This window comes from Gobius niger (genome assembly GCF_951799975.1).
Source record: "Gobius niger genome assembly, chromosome: 15".
Lineage (NCBI taxonomy): Eukaryota > Metazoa > Chordata > Actinopteri > Gobiiformes > Gobiidae > Gobius > Gobius niger.
Window position 1 is genome coordinate 24,974,429 of NC_136866.1, and position 14,842 is coordinate 24,989,270.

Here is a 14,842-nt window from a genome sequence, read left to right on the forward strand (position 1 = left end):
CTGTGCAAAATATTAGCACAACTCGGGCGCCCATGGGTGGGTTTCCGTCATGCTCCAGTTTCCCAGAACACGCACATCACAGTAGTAAAAATCCGTTATAAATAATTTGTTGTTTGTTAAGTTTTAGGCTCAGTACAGAGATCCCTCCCTGATGTCTCTTGGTGAGTTAATCATACTTGAAGTGAGAGTATTTGAAAAGATCTCAATGGAAAAACAGCCTGTTTCTTTGTACTACTAATTTTGATATTTTACATTAATTTCTACTTTAAAGTTAATGCTCCTTTGTATGTAAGATTCCTTCATTCTATTGTTATACTTAGATTTGCCCTGTCTTTCTATGATGCACATTTTCTACTGTGCTGGGGAGATCCTGAGGCTCCCGAACAGATGCTCTTGTTGATGAAAAGGAGCAGCGACTCTGCTCCGAGCTCCTCCTGGGTAACTGAGCTCCTCACCCGATCTCTAAGGGTTCTCCCAGCCACCATCTCTCATCCATCATCTCAAGAAAGGACCGGTCGACCTAGGAACGTAGGTCAACCGGTAAATCGATAGCTTTGCCACCCCGATTCAGCAATCGCATCACTGACACCGCACAGATCCGTCTGTCGCACTCCCGATCAAGCCGTCCCTCACTCGTGAATTCAGGGGTCAGTGTTGACACTTTTAGCTTGTTTTGTCTCTTAACATTTTAGTTTTAATGTCAGATTAATAATATTGGCTTACTATTAAGGCATTACAATACAAGGTTTCTCAAAGCGTTACACTGTCGTCATTATTCATTCACTCCATACTGACATACTGGTAAGCTACTATATTAGCCACAGATGCCCTGGGGTAGACTGGTAGAAGACGAAGAAGACAAAGAAGACAAAGAAGAAGAAGAAGAAGAAGAAGAAGAAGAAGAAATGCTGTTATGAGAGGGAAAGAAGAAGATATGCTGTTATGAGAGGGAAAGAAGAACAAGAAGAAAAACAAGAAGAAAAACAAGAAGAAGAAGAAGAAGAAGAAATGCTGTTATGAGAGGGAAAGAAGAACAAGAAGAAAAACAAGAAGAAAAACAAGAAGAAGAAGAAATATAAATGCTGTTATGAGAGGGAAAGAAGAACAAGAAGAAAAACAAGAAGAAAAACAAGAAGAAAAACAAGAAGAAAAACAAGAAGAAGAAGAAGAGGAAGAAGAAGAAGAAGAAGAAGAAGAAGAAGAAGAAGAAGAAGAAGAAGAAGAAGAAGAAGAAGAAGAAGAAGAAGAAGAAGAAGAAGAAGATCTTTATTTATAGAGCGCCTTTCACAGACATATAGTCACAAAGCGCTTTACATGACACAACTGTACATCCGTACTCGGTGGTGGTAAGCTACGTTTGTACACATCTGCGCCAACGGTCCCTCTGACCACCACCATACATTCACTCACACACATCATTCATCCTGGCCTATTGTACATGTTTTTAGTGGTAGGGGAAACCGGAGTACCCGGAGGAAACCTGACAGACACGGGGAGAACATGCAGACTCCACACAGAAAGGCCACGTCCAGGTGGGAATCGAACCCTGGACCTTCTAGCTGTGAAGCGAGAGCGCTAACCGCTGCACTACCGTGCCGCAGGAGCGATGCAACCAGTGTGTGCCATAGGCCCCTCCCACCACCGCCACCACCGACCAATCACTCACTGCATCAACTCAGGCTTCCTGGTCCCAAACGGTCTCCCATCCAAGCACTGACCAGGCCCTTCCCTGCTTAGCTTCCGAGATCTGACGGGATCAGGCAGAGCGAAGGCGATATGGCAACAAACAGACCAAACTCCCCCTTTACCAAGCTGATTTTAGGACGTTCTGTCGAGTCGCCCGGCGTAGGTTTACCAGGAAAACACTTCGACATGGTGGCGCTCTCTCGTCTTCCTCCTCATTCACAAATAATAATATGTCTGGTATCCACACACACCAAAAAACTTTTCTTTCCCTTTCCCTCTCATAACAGCATATCCACTTTAATAGCATTCACAGCCTTCAAGCGTTCCAAAACTTAACAATATTTTGAAGTCTTTCAGAGGGATATTTTAATAACCAATTCCTTATTACATTTTTTAACCCCAGACACAACTTGAAATTTCACAGATTTTTTTCGCTCATGAATAGCTTATTCAAAAACTCAACAAGATCCAAAAGAACTTGTAATTCATTTTACTCTCATATTACAGCCAGTAATCTACAGCAAACGTTTCAAACTGATTTCTCTACACTTTAATGTTTCTCTTATTCACCTGCAGAGCTGCTGTAACAAGTGCATTTCTGAACTGTGATATCATTAGTCATGTCTTATGTGCATTTTCAAAGGCAAAAATATATTCAAACTTATTTTCTTATTATTTCTTATTATAATTCTCTTTTTTCTTTTCGCTCCATGAAATGTTACTTATTTGTTTTCACGAGTTCTCGCAGTGCAGGAGGTCAGCTTAGCAGCAAAATATATTCACATCCAGATTGATATTTTGCATTAACGCCGCTTCAACACCTTTGCATTTTCCGTCTTTAAAAACTAAACCGGCGCTGTAGTTAGGGAGAGGAGGAGGAGGGGGGGGAGGGGGTTGCCAGATTTCATGGATGAAGGGAGGAGAAAGTGGATTTTCTGCATCATGCTCCTGCACTCGGGGGGGTTACTCAAAGAGCCTCCATACCTTTGGCAAGAGCCGCGTCCAGATGGTAGGAATCTAGAGCACTAGGCGGGAGGGAAGGAGGTGGGAAAGGTGGCGGGAGAGGGAGGGATCCGGGATGAAAGGGAAATGCCGGGGAGTTGAGGTAACACGGGGGTAATAGAACTTATCCGAGCTGGCGGCGGCGGCGGCGGTGGCGGGAAAACAAACGGCCGCGGGAAACGGTCCGCTCGCGTTTCGCTTTGGAATGAGGCTGAAAACGATAATCACGTTATTGGAATGTGGGGCGGTGCTGGTGCAGTGGGTCAAGTTCTTACCCCCAGTAAACTGCAACGACGTTCACGTGAAAATATCGAGGGAAAAATAATAATATAACAAATGTAGTAATTAATGATGGATATATTCTAAGACTGGGGGCGAGATCAAATTGCCCCCAGATTTCTCGTCACGCTGTGAAGTGATCTCGTGATATTTTTCGATTTAGACCTACTTCCTGTACACTGCTTATACAGAGACTGCACATCTAAGCCTGTGTCCTCCTGAAATCAACTTTTAAGCTTCAATTACAGTTTAATTACTGATTATTGCAATAGGAAATTAGATCAGAATACACCTGTCAAAACAGCCAAATGTATTAGCCTTGTTCTAATATTAAACTATGCACAAATAGAGCCTTCAATTGCCATCCTTATTAGATTTTTTTATCTTGCTACAAACAATACAGAACGATGGCTCCAAACAAAGGAGACAAAAGAACAAAGCAGCAGCTTACTGTCGCTAATACGGTTCTTACACTAAATAAACAAGCAAAAAGAGTGTGTTGACGCAAAGATACTGCAATTCTTCATAAAACTTAAAAAAAAAAAAAACATTAGTAAAATTGTGATCCAAGTTAAATATACTGTCTTGGCAACATTTCCACAGTAACTTCTATTTTGGCGAGACAAGACCATTTTGGTCACATGACCTCACATGCGGCAGGCTGCACCCCTCTCTCTCTCTCTCCTCCCCTCTCTCTCTCCTCCCCTCTTTCTCTCTCTCTCCCTCTCTTTCTCTCTCTCTCCTCCCTCTCTCTCTCCCTCTCTCTCCTCCCCTCTGTCTCTCTCTCTTTCTCTTTCTCTCCCTCTTTCTCTCTCTCTCTCCCTCTCTCTCTTTCTCTCTCTCTCCCTCTCTTTCTCTCTCTCCTCCCCTCTTTCTCTCTCTCTCCCTCTCTTTCTCTCTCTCTCCTCCCTCTCTCTCTCACTCTCTCTCCTCCCCTCTTTCTCACTCTCCCTCTCTTTCTTTCTCTCTCCCTCTCTTTCTCTCTCTCTCCTCCCTCTCTCTCTCTCCCTCTCTCTCCTCCCCTCTTTCTCTCTCTCTCCCTCTCTTTCTCTCTCTCCCTCTCTCTCTCTGTCCCCCTCTCTTTCTCTCTCCCTCTCTCTCTTTCTCTCTCCCTCTTCTCTCTCTCTCTCTCACAATCTCTCTCTTCCTCTTTTGCTCTCTCTTTCTCTCCCTCTCTCTCCCCCTCCCTTTCTCTCTCTCTCTTGCTCACTCCCTCCCTCTCTTTCTCTCTCTTTCTCCCTCTCTTCCTCTCTCTCTCTCCACTCCAATTTGCGCCTATAGCTCCATGGTCTGCACGCGACTGACACAATCAAACTGGGACTATATTCTTTTCTCAAGACAGTTTTTTCCCCAATAAAACACAGTATAGTACATGAACACATGACGCATGTTGATGAACAACTGTGACTTTCGCAAAAAAAAAATCCCGAAGCGATGATCAGAGGTAGAGGAGCGTGGGCGCTTTTGGTTGAAGCGACGTAACGAGAGGTTTCTTATAGATCCGCGACACCATCGAGTAAAGACAGTGCTCACATATTGCCTTCTCCAGTGACAGAATCAATGTTTAAGGCTGATTGACAAAGGCAAACAGCACGATACCAAAACTAGGAGTGAGGCGGATACAGTGGAGGGAGGCAGGGAGGGAGGATGAAAGAGAAGAGATAGTGAGTAAAAAAAACGAAAAAAAAAAAAAAACGGGTAGAAATATCTGAGCTCTCGTGGTTGAGGAAAACAAATGGCCGCGGGCGACTATCTGCTCGTGCTGCACCGCGGAGAACTGATTTATGAGGCCCGCGGGAGGGAGGTGTCCATCTCAGCGAGCGAAGTGTGGAGGGGAGAAAAAATACTGGAAGAGCTGCACTGGCTCATGGTATTCTTACGAGACCTGTACTTTTGAAGAACAACAAAACGCACTTTAGCTTACATTGTGGGATATTCAATTGTGTGGAAAGAATCTCCTGTCTGTGTAAGTTCCCTCCAGGTTCTCCGGTTTCCCCTACCACTAAAAACATGTACAATAGGTTAATCCTTCAGCCAGGTGAACACATTTCCCTACAGGGACAATAAAGTAACCTTTACCTTAAACCTGAACCTTTTCCTTCCCTTCTGCTACTCCCTATTGTGTAGGAGAGACCGGGGCTATTTGTCATACGGGGTAATTTGTCACATTGGTTTTTATCGCCACACTAGAGGGCGCTGTATACTGGTACTGATATATAATAAGTGCATTGGCATTCTTCTTCTCTTCCAATATTTATTTTCTCATTTGGGCTGAAGACGTGAGGACAAGGCACATTGAAATTGAGTTTCTTTAATAAACTTTAATATTTGGGGTGTTTTTGTAATGGGAGCTTTCGTTATGTTAGTGCCTTAAACAAAAGACACTGATCTGAAAGCACAGATGTTAGCTTTGATTTTAGCCATTTTAGAGCTAACACACTAAATCCGTTTGTTAGCTAGCTTACGTTGTTTATGAAGTGGACACTCTGGGTTATTTGGCACACGGAGTATAAATGGTGAGACATTTTTTTCTTTTGCGTCTGATATGTTTTTGTGATTACTTCAAGGGGATCGTGAGACAAATTTGGGGGGTCGCCAGATCATTTAGATAAAATAGCCATATTTTCATTAGCGTGTAATCTAATATTTTATTGTAGCATGTGTTATTTTACCAGAGTGCCGTTATTTGTTCGTAGTTTGATGAATTTCATTTTAGCCATTAGCTTTTTTCCTTTGTTTTTTTTAAGAATTATGTAGGCTAATGTTCCTATTTCTCCCCCTTTACCTGTTATAAAGGGGTCGCGGCTCCGCTGTCATAGAGCATTTTGCAAAAATCAACAGTTAGTCCAAATGAGTGTCATGAACACATCTGGCATTGCGACTGTTTTAAAACATATTCCTTGTTTTATCTCAAAAAGCAAAAAAGTTACATAGGTTTATCAAATTTCAAGTTAACATCAAAAACCATTAAAAACAACCTGCCCTGCATATGGGGCACATTGTCACAGTCGATTCTGTTGTGCTTGACGGTTAATAACTATTTATCTCAATATGACAGGAAAAAGGAAGTGAGGTTTACTTAAAGTGAAGGGTTCAAGCTTTCATATAATGCAGGTCTGACTCTTGTGGGATTTTCTGTTGCTGAGCAGTGAACTCTAGGGAAAAAAAAAGGTGTGACAAGTAGCCCCGGTCTCACCTAGATGTGTTTGATATTGCTCTGTTTATTACTGTCTTTTTGAATCAATGAGTTCAGAGAAACAATATTCCTGGTTCTCAGCATTTAAATTGACAGTAAAGCCGATGTAATTGAATTGAAACGTGCATTTTCTAGATGGTAATCAACTTTGACTCATGGAGTTAATGAAAGGGTTTAGCAGAGCTGGGAAAGGGCTGAAGACCCCTGATCTACATCAACTGCAATACATCACATTAAATGAGCGTTTTTGACCAGTGTGAAGAATATGATGGGATAAAGGCTGTGAGCAGGGATCTGAAAGAGCGGCCGGCCTCAGATGGAGGAGCGGGCCGCGGTGCTGACCTGCCGGCGCCTGCCTTTAATGGGAGGTCTGGGAGATTGAAGCCTCAGCTGGAGAGCCCAGGGTCAGAGCGAGCGGCCAAACTAATTCTCTCCTGTCATAACACGCGAGCGGGAGATGGACACGCTCAGCTTCTGATGGAAAAACACACTCGGGGAAAAAGATGAGCGGAATGAGGTGGCGAGGGGAATGGAGCAATATGTCAGACGTTCCCAAAGTCCGGCATAGAGATTCCACTGGGCCCCAACATTATGAATGTCCCCTTTTCAAATAATATGCCATGTTTTTCTTCATGAATGTGTCATAAATTAAAATATGAATTTACAGTTCATTTCAAGCTCAACTTATTTTTTCAGTGAATGATGTGGCTTTTGGAGGCCCCCATGGGTCCCTGGACCCATGGTGTTTTGTTAATCAAACAGCTCCTCTGCACGCCTGTGGGGGCGCTGTAGCATAACCATCTACAGGAAAAACAGTGAACAAGAAACAAGCTTCTCTGATTGGTAGATTAAAGGGACCATACAGAATTTAAAAAGGTCTATTCACCACAACTGCCTCAAAAATCCTGCACTGTCACTCATAAAGGTGTTAATTCGGGTCCGAAGTGCCGTCATGCACGTCCTTAAAGGGATATTTCAGGATTTTTGACATAGGCCCCCAGGATTTCTGGAGATACTTTTTTTTGTAATTCAAGCAGTTCTTATATTTGACGAGTCTCTTGGCGCTAGGCTAATGCAAGGCTAGCGCATTTCTATGGTATCAGCTAGCTTGCATTAAAAACAGTCTGACCCGCTCCACAGTGCACCTGAGGCAAATCACTTATAACACCAGACTAACCATATAAATGTCTGTGTCGATAGAATAATTTTAACCATTTTGCATTTAAAAGAACTTATATTTGAGCAGCATAAGCTTCGTGTTTGTATAATCTACGTGGCTGTGGAGTGATCTGCGAGAAAATAGTCCCTCAAAATGCGATCATTCATGTGATGCAAGGTCAGTTATATTCCAAAAAATATTCTATCGACACAAACATTTATATCGTTAGTCTGGTGTTATAAGTGATTTGCCTCAGGTGCTCTGTGGAGCGGGTCAGACTGTTTTTAATGCAGGCTAGCTGACACCATAGAAATGCACTAGCCTTGCATTAGCCTAGCGCCACGTAACTCTTCAAATATAAAAACTGCATGAATTACAAAAAAATATATCTCCAGAAATCAGCAACACTCTGGATAACTAGGAAATGAGGTCCTATGTCAAAAATCCTGAAATATCCATTTTATATAGAACCTGCAGTTACACGTAAGACCTGAGGTGGCAGTAATGAGTATAAAAAATCACCAACTTGTATCTGGTCACTTTAAACTCCACTTCCTGTTCCGTCTTTTGTTTACAAAATGGAGCGGTATCAAACACGGGACTAAACCATGGCCAAAACAGGACCGAGGCAGGACTAACGGACCCCGGAGATATTTTCAGGCAGAGACATCGAAAACTACAGACTGTCTGGGGGAAACAGACATAGAACAAGGTGCTTAAAAGGATCTGATCTGGGCTTTGCTGACTGGACTTGTTTTTCCTTCGCGATACTTGAATAAATAAACAAGTTTGATCTTAAGTTTGGGAAGAAAACAAACAAACTGTGTGCTTTTGGCATCGGAGAAACATACTCCCATCAATCACGCATTGTTTGTAATATCCATCATGAAATAATGCATGTTTTATGTGCAAAAACAGATCTACAGCGCACTGGAAAAGAAGAATAGCAAAACGTCAGTGTCTCCGTCTGATCAACAATGTGCAATTTATTTCTTTGCGGCAGAATTAATTATCTGTCATGTGGAGCGACACGGACACAAAAACACGGCGCGGCAAAAAACGTTGAATCTTTGAAGGGACAATTTTAGCTGTCCATATTAAAATGTAGGGGGAAAAAAATCATTATCGAACTCAGAATATAAATGGGTCCAAGTAATTGCGGGGTGCTGACGGGGGGCCCTCCCAGTCGCAAACTGTGGGGCCAAAACATTTAGTCATTTTTAACAACACGTTACTTCTAGAATGAACAAAATATTTGCTTTGTTCCACAATGTAATCGGGTGGCAAAGCTCAGTCAACGTCCGAAGCACATTTCCTTTCGAACTAATGTCACGTTGTTCTGTCACAATGGTCTCCAAAAACATGGGCCTGATTAGTGTTGCAGATGTGAGGATTCTTTGGAAAAAATGCCATCTTGTCTTAGAGGAATTGCTTTAAAAGTGCTTGAATTTGTGCTGTTTTTGAGTAGGTTCGGTCTGTCTTGAAAAAAGGATTAATTATCTAAAAAGTGAAATTAACTGCATTTAATATTTTGCAGAAAAGCCTGAGACATTCACAAATGCACGGAATAAGTAAGTACACCCCATGCATTAAACATTCCTCTTAACAAAACGGCTGCAGTTCAGCGAGATTCAGGGGGGTGTACTTACTTATTCCACGCTCTCTTGTGAATGTTTACATGTTGTGGCCAATATAAATATGATCAAATGTAAATGTTTGGGGGGTTTTAGTTCAGAGAGACACTCTTTAATCATTCCTGTGATTTTGATGAGACCACACTGTTCATACGAAGTCAAGCTGAGGAGCAAAGGCAAAGACATTTTATCAATCCAGTGCATCGTCCGACGTTTTGGGCATCTGTAAACGGACATTTTCCAAACTAGGTCCCAGAGTGGACAGATCTGAAAACGTCATTTACGTGGCCCCGGCGAAACAACGTCTCCGCAACTTTTACTAAAACAGACCAAAGACCAAGGTGTCTGTTATCCATAATCTAGTGACCTTATAATGAGCTTTACTCATGGATCTATGATGGTTTGACGCCGCTCCTCTTTGCTCCACTGCAGTCCACAAGCCACAGGTGACAAGTAGAAAAACACGAGTCAGTCTGTGTTTTTGGACTGACAGTAAAAGTCACCGACAGGTTTTTCTGCTTTAGTCCCGTTACGTCTGAAGAATACACTCTCCTCCTTGTCTCTTCTGTAGATCCTAAATCCTTGAATCAGTTTCATTTTACATTCCACAAAGGTTTACTGCGCATGCGCCTCTACAGTGCCGCGCCCGGGGAGCCAGGCTGATGGTCAGAATCACCTGGCTGGAGGATTCACCTATTGCACATGTTTTTAGCTACGAGCAATACTAGAAGAAGATCTATGCATCGGGTTTACAGTTTATTCCAAGTAAGCGCAATGAGTTGGATTTTACAGTGTGGGTTTTATGTTTGTTCCACTGACACTAGACTTTGTATCTGATCAAGCGATTTTAAGTTATTTATCACATTTAAGATGGTTGTTTTTCTTCTGTGTTCCTTCTCCAAATCTATTCAAATCTGCACTTTTTAGGTCATTTTCCGATCATTTCTTTCAGTCCCGTTACCGATTTTACTTTCTTATTCCAAGCGAGATCACCTTAAGTCAGTCTGAAATGTCACCAAAAAAGTAAAGTAATATAGGTCAGATAAGGGGAAGAAAAAAGTTTAATTCTGAGAAAACCTTTCAAAACAGAATTCCACATTCAACTCATTCAAACCCACGCTTGATATTTAGCAGCGATAATGATCAGATTCGAAATCCGTGCGTGTTTTGTTCAAGATTTCTTTCAGAGGCAGTGTCTCTCATGGAGCTGTATTGGCCCCTGTCACATTGGATCTTAACCAGCGGCTTTCAACTGAGGTTGGGACCCGAAAGACTAAAAATAAGTTTCCCTCTGGGGCCAGGACTTTCTGCTGAAAAAGAAATCCTGAAATGTGGGACTTACCTGGTGAAATAAAGGTCAAATAAATAAAAGTGGCCCACGAGACCAATTTCAGTGAAGTGAGAATTTCAGCCTTTGTTAAAAGTGACAAATTACACTGCCTGAGCAAAAGATTGTCGCCACAAAAAAAAAAGGTCACTCTAATATTTGGTTGGAGCCCTTTTAGCTTTGATTACAGCAATAAGCTTCTGCAAAAGCTTTATTTTCATCTAGTGTTGTTAGTTTTTAACGATTTAATGCAGTGTCAAAGATGAATTACTGCCTCGACTGGGACAGACAAAAAAGATTGTGTCCATGTATCTTATCTAACTGTCTAAACACTGCAAAAATGTATATCTAGATGAGTTTAAACGTCTCAGATTGAGTATAATAATACGATTTTAAGTAGTTTTGACTTGTTGAGATTTAGTTGGGCATTCGTCCCAGATTATTTCGCTCGTTCTGAGATGTTTCGGACTTGTTCCAATACATTTTGTCTTAATTTCAGATGAATTTCTTTGCCAATGGGGTACGAAAATTGGACTTGGCAGTTTTACTTTCTTATTTCAAGCGAGATTACCAAAGAACAAGTCTGAAAAGTCTTCAAACTAGCAAAGTAAACTTGGTCAGATCAGGAGTAAAGTCGGCATCAGTCAAAACCATTCAAAACAAGATACATATTCTCAATTTAAAGCAATACTAAGTAACTTGTTTACCTTAATAAATCCTTTTCATAGTCCCTTTGGGGGTAATACAAGTGTTAATGGGACGATTGGGGGGTCTTTTATCTCCCAGTTGTGTCTCTGGCCAGGCGGTAGGAGGCCCCCATACACACTAATAGAATCATGAAGCTAACAGGCTAACGGGCAAAGCTAACTGCAAGCTAGCACCACTTAAACAGTATTTACAGCCAAGTTTGAGTGAAAATAATTGTATAATTGGATGTACAATATCCCTCTCTCCCGTTGTCTTTTCTGTCAGCGTAGGATTTACTCTCACAGAAAATTAATGAGTAAAAAAACGTAACATGCTATGACACCTGCAGTGGCGCTCATGGCCTCTAGGGGCAGGAGTTGCTTAGTACTGCTTTAAGTCATTTAAACCCATGCTTGACATTTAGTTTATGTAGCGAAGTCTTCTCCAGCAGATTCTCAATGGGGTCTAGATCTGGATTCTGCGGTGGCCAGTCCGTGTGTATATAGACTAATGATCAATCCTTGGACCAAAAGAACACTGTGAGCAAGGAGTGTTTGGAAACATAGAGAATTAAGCTCATACTTTGCAGTGAAACCATGGAAACAGATCATTACATAACATCTATACATCACTCAACCCAGTGCGCATGTTTGGCACTTACAAACAGGCCCAGACTTCACTTCTCCGTTCCCCACTGCAGCCACTACTCCATGAAGAACATCTTGTACGGTTTGACAGAAAAATGGGAGACAGAGTGCAGGGTGACACCGCACCTTGTTATCATGTGCCCCGGACTGACAATGCTCACGAAGCTCCAAATGAATCACTGCAACAACTGTCACTGGCCTCTTCCATCCTGACACTTCCGCCGTGGCAAACTGGGCTTTTTGGAGTTCGACATAAATACGGTCTTTTCACTCGCTCTGACGCAAAGGGAGTTGACGTCAGGGCTACCACAAGACTCACACAATCTACAAGTAGTGGAATAAAAAAGTCTTCTGACCTTGGGTGGATTGTACAAGTAGACATCTGTGAAACAAGGCCTTTGTGCACTGTGTCATGAACTAGCTGCTAGTTGTTATTTACATAATTTCGAGGGTAAAGCTCAGAGTCGTGTGAAACGTGCTCATAAACTCAGAGATGGAAACGGCATTGTTGGAAATGCTCATACAGTATATGGTCATGTTCGACACAGCCGGGGGGAAAAAAGAGAAGAAAAAACTCAACTTTCTCCCATTTACTTCTCCACTACTTTAACGAATGCTGAATTATGAATTTATGTTTTCTACTAGATAAAAACACAGCGACATAAAGAGGTGCAAAGTGGTTCAACAGCCCATAAATACTTAAAAAAGGACAATAAGAACCATAGGAAAAAAGGAGAAACGGCGTTCGATCCTAATGTATGTGGACAGTTTGCGATTTACCAAGGCTGGGTGACTTTTCAGAGTCCGTTAGCCTGCTGGTTTAGGTTTAGCTTGGTTTATTTGGTAGGAACAGTGCATGTTAACAAACAAGCTACACTGCTCTATGTATTTTTCCTATAGCCATTAGCATTAGCCAAAAAACATAGCAAATTATGAATGAAATTGGCGTACAAAAATGTCCTCTGAGCTAAATGCTAACTCAAATTCAGTTACATTTCTGCTTCAGATACACATCCAGTAACCACTAAACATCATCTCATAAGATGTTAACAATAAAGAAACCAGAGAAATTACATAAATGCCAGGAAAAGGACATACGTTAGAATTGTGCCTGGCTTCCCTATCCATTTGTCTATTCATTAGGAACGTTCAATTTAAACCAGGTCTGGGATTTGACAGCTAACACAATGTGCACATTTGTAGGAACAACAGGCTCAGAGCTAAAGGCATTTCTTTCTATGATGCTAACCAGGAGCCTGACGTTAGCGTCATGCTACATATGCTAACGCTAGCTACAAGTGCCGTTTTTTTTCCGCTTCTACTCAACAATTTGCTGTGAACAAAACATCCATATGGACCTGATCTTGGCTTGACTATTTATGGGGAAAAAATAATGAAAAATTGTGATTCTGATGAGATGTTTTCTTCCCCCTAGGCCACGCCCCCTTTAATGACACGTTTCTGTCTGTATCTAATAATTGCTATATAATTGAATAATTGGGATGTTACCGATAAGTCAAGTTTTTGATAACTTTCTAAATAATTGGCTAATTGGCTTTCTTGAGTAATGAAAACCGCACTATGAGAAAAAAAACAGATCCTAAAGCTTTGTAATGTGTACACATGCGTGCCTTGGCGGGACAGATTACCTGTCAGTATTTGTGAATAGATACGCTTGGGAAAAACATATGTAGTGTTTCGGACAATATCCAAAAGCAACAAAGTGTCATTTAATAAACTAAGAATTAAAGGGAGAAAAACAGCCAAAAATTGACCACTGCATGAAAATTGCAGTTTTCACCAGCCTTGTCCCAGCCTTGTTCCTTCCTGCTTTTCTTGTCATTTTCTTCAAAAGCCAAACAGCCTCTTACCTGTGACCTGGAAGGTGCATTTCCCCGCCCCGGCCTCGTTGATGACGTTGCAGGTGTATTCCCCCCAGCCGTCCCGGTTCAGGTTGCGGATGGTGTACTCGGTCTCGTCCTTGTGGGCGTCGAAGGCCCCGGCGTGCAGCAGCCGATTGGACAGAAGCCACTCGAACCTCAGCACGCGGGACGGGTGAGCCCGGAGGACCCGGCACGTCATCACCACGGGACGGCCCAGACCCTGCCGCATCTCCGTGAACACCGGCTCCACCGTGGGGGGGTCTGAGGAAGAGCGAGACGGGATATTTCAGCTTTGAGACTAAAGTAATGATTGTTTACAGACACATTTGTAAAGATATCACAATGAATGCATAAAAACAACCACAAGACTACAACAATATAACGTGTCGATTGTGAGTCCATTGACAATAAATACCTCCATCTTGTGAGATATCAAAAGTACTACAGCGAAACTTGCTTGAAAGAAAGTTGGAATTCAGCTTTAAATCCCACTGAAACTATTGCAAACAGGATGATGGAGTGCGGGCTGCCGGTTTTGAAAGTGAAATTAATAACCCATCGGGGTGTGTGACAGGCTTCACCTTTTCCCCATAGAGAGGGTCCCCTTGTGAATTATTCAGCTGTTCGTGCCTATGCAATGTGACCTCAGTGGGGCCTTTATACAGCTGTGGGTGACAGAGGATGTGCAGATTTGTGGGAAAAAAAAGAGATAATGGAGTGTGATAGTGAAAGGTAAGTATATGTTTTAACTTCGAATGCCTTGGTATGTGAGATGTTTGGAATGAAAGGTAAGAGCCAAGGACACAATCCAGGTGACTGTATAGAGTCAGTGCTACAAAAGGTTTCTTGAAATACACAACAAGCTTTATTTAAGCAGCTACACTATCCTCTGTGTAGAAAAGAACAATTGCTCTAAGAAAGATTCTTCAGGCTACATTCCAACCACATCTAACACACAGATGAATTCATATCTTTCTTCTAACAGGTAGAATTTTCCATAATTGTTGCCGTACATCAGAAATTGTGGTCACGTGTTGTTCACGAGCAGCGCCACGCCCCTCGATAACAATCTACGAGCGGCGCCCAAGAGAGATGAGTTTTTTTTTTTCTAATCAGCACATGGGCAGATGGGCAGTGAGTTTAGTGATTCATAATTCTGTTTGAATATTAACGCAAAACCGCTAATACCGCCACTGACTGCCCTTCACCGATTGGTTTGATCCACTTCCCGTTTGCTTGTGTTACACTGTAGAAATCAAGCTGATGATTTGTCACCAGTCTTGGACAAGCTACTTTAAAGGGGCTAGATGCAAGTTTGCCATTTTATACTCACTACTGCCAC

The 14,842-nt window shown here is 42.1% G+C and overlaps 1 protein-coding gene and 2 long non-coding RNA genes across 6 annotated transcripts in view; 2 read left to right on the top strand and 1 right to left on the bottom strand.

Annotated features, from left to right (window-relative positions):
* LOC306975364 overlaps positions 1-14,842 on the top strand; it is a 712,990-nt gene that overhangs the window by 201,131 nt on the left and 497,017 nt on the right. The window lies entirely within an intron of this gene.
* LOC306975210 (MAM domain-containing glycosylphosphatidylinositol anchor protein 2) overlaps positions 1-14,842 on the bottom strand; it is a 489,592-nt gene that overhangs the window by 118,743 nt on the left and 356,007 nt on the right. For all 4 annotated transcript variants that reach the window (XM_079572669.1, XM_079572670.1, XM_079572668.1 and 1 more), the window contains exon 10: positions 13,489-13,761. In XM_079572669.1, the coding sequence (XP_079428795.1) occupies positions 13,489-13,761 (273 nt within the window). The remainder of the gene's footprint in view (positions 1-13,488; positions 13,762-14,842) is intronic.
* Positions 8,110-14,842, top strand: part of LOC306975363 — a 117,540-nt gene continuing 110,807 nt past the window's right edge. The window contains exon 1 of the long non-coding RNA XR_013793696.1: positions 8,110-8,121. This is a non-coding gene — a long non-coding RNA (uncharacterized lncRNA). The remainder of the gene's footprint in view (positions 8,122-14,842) is intronic.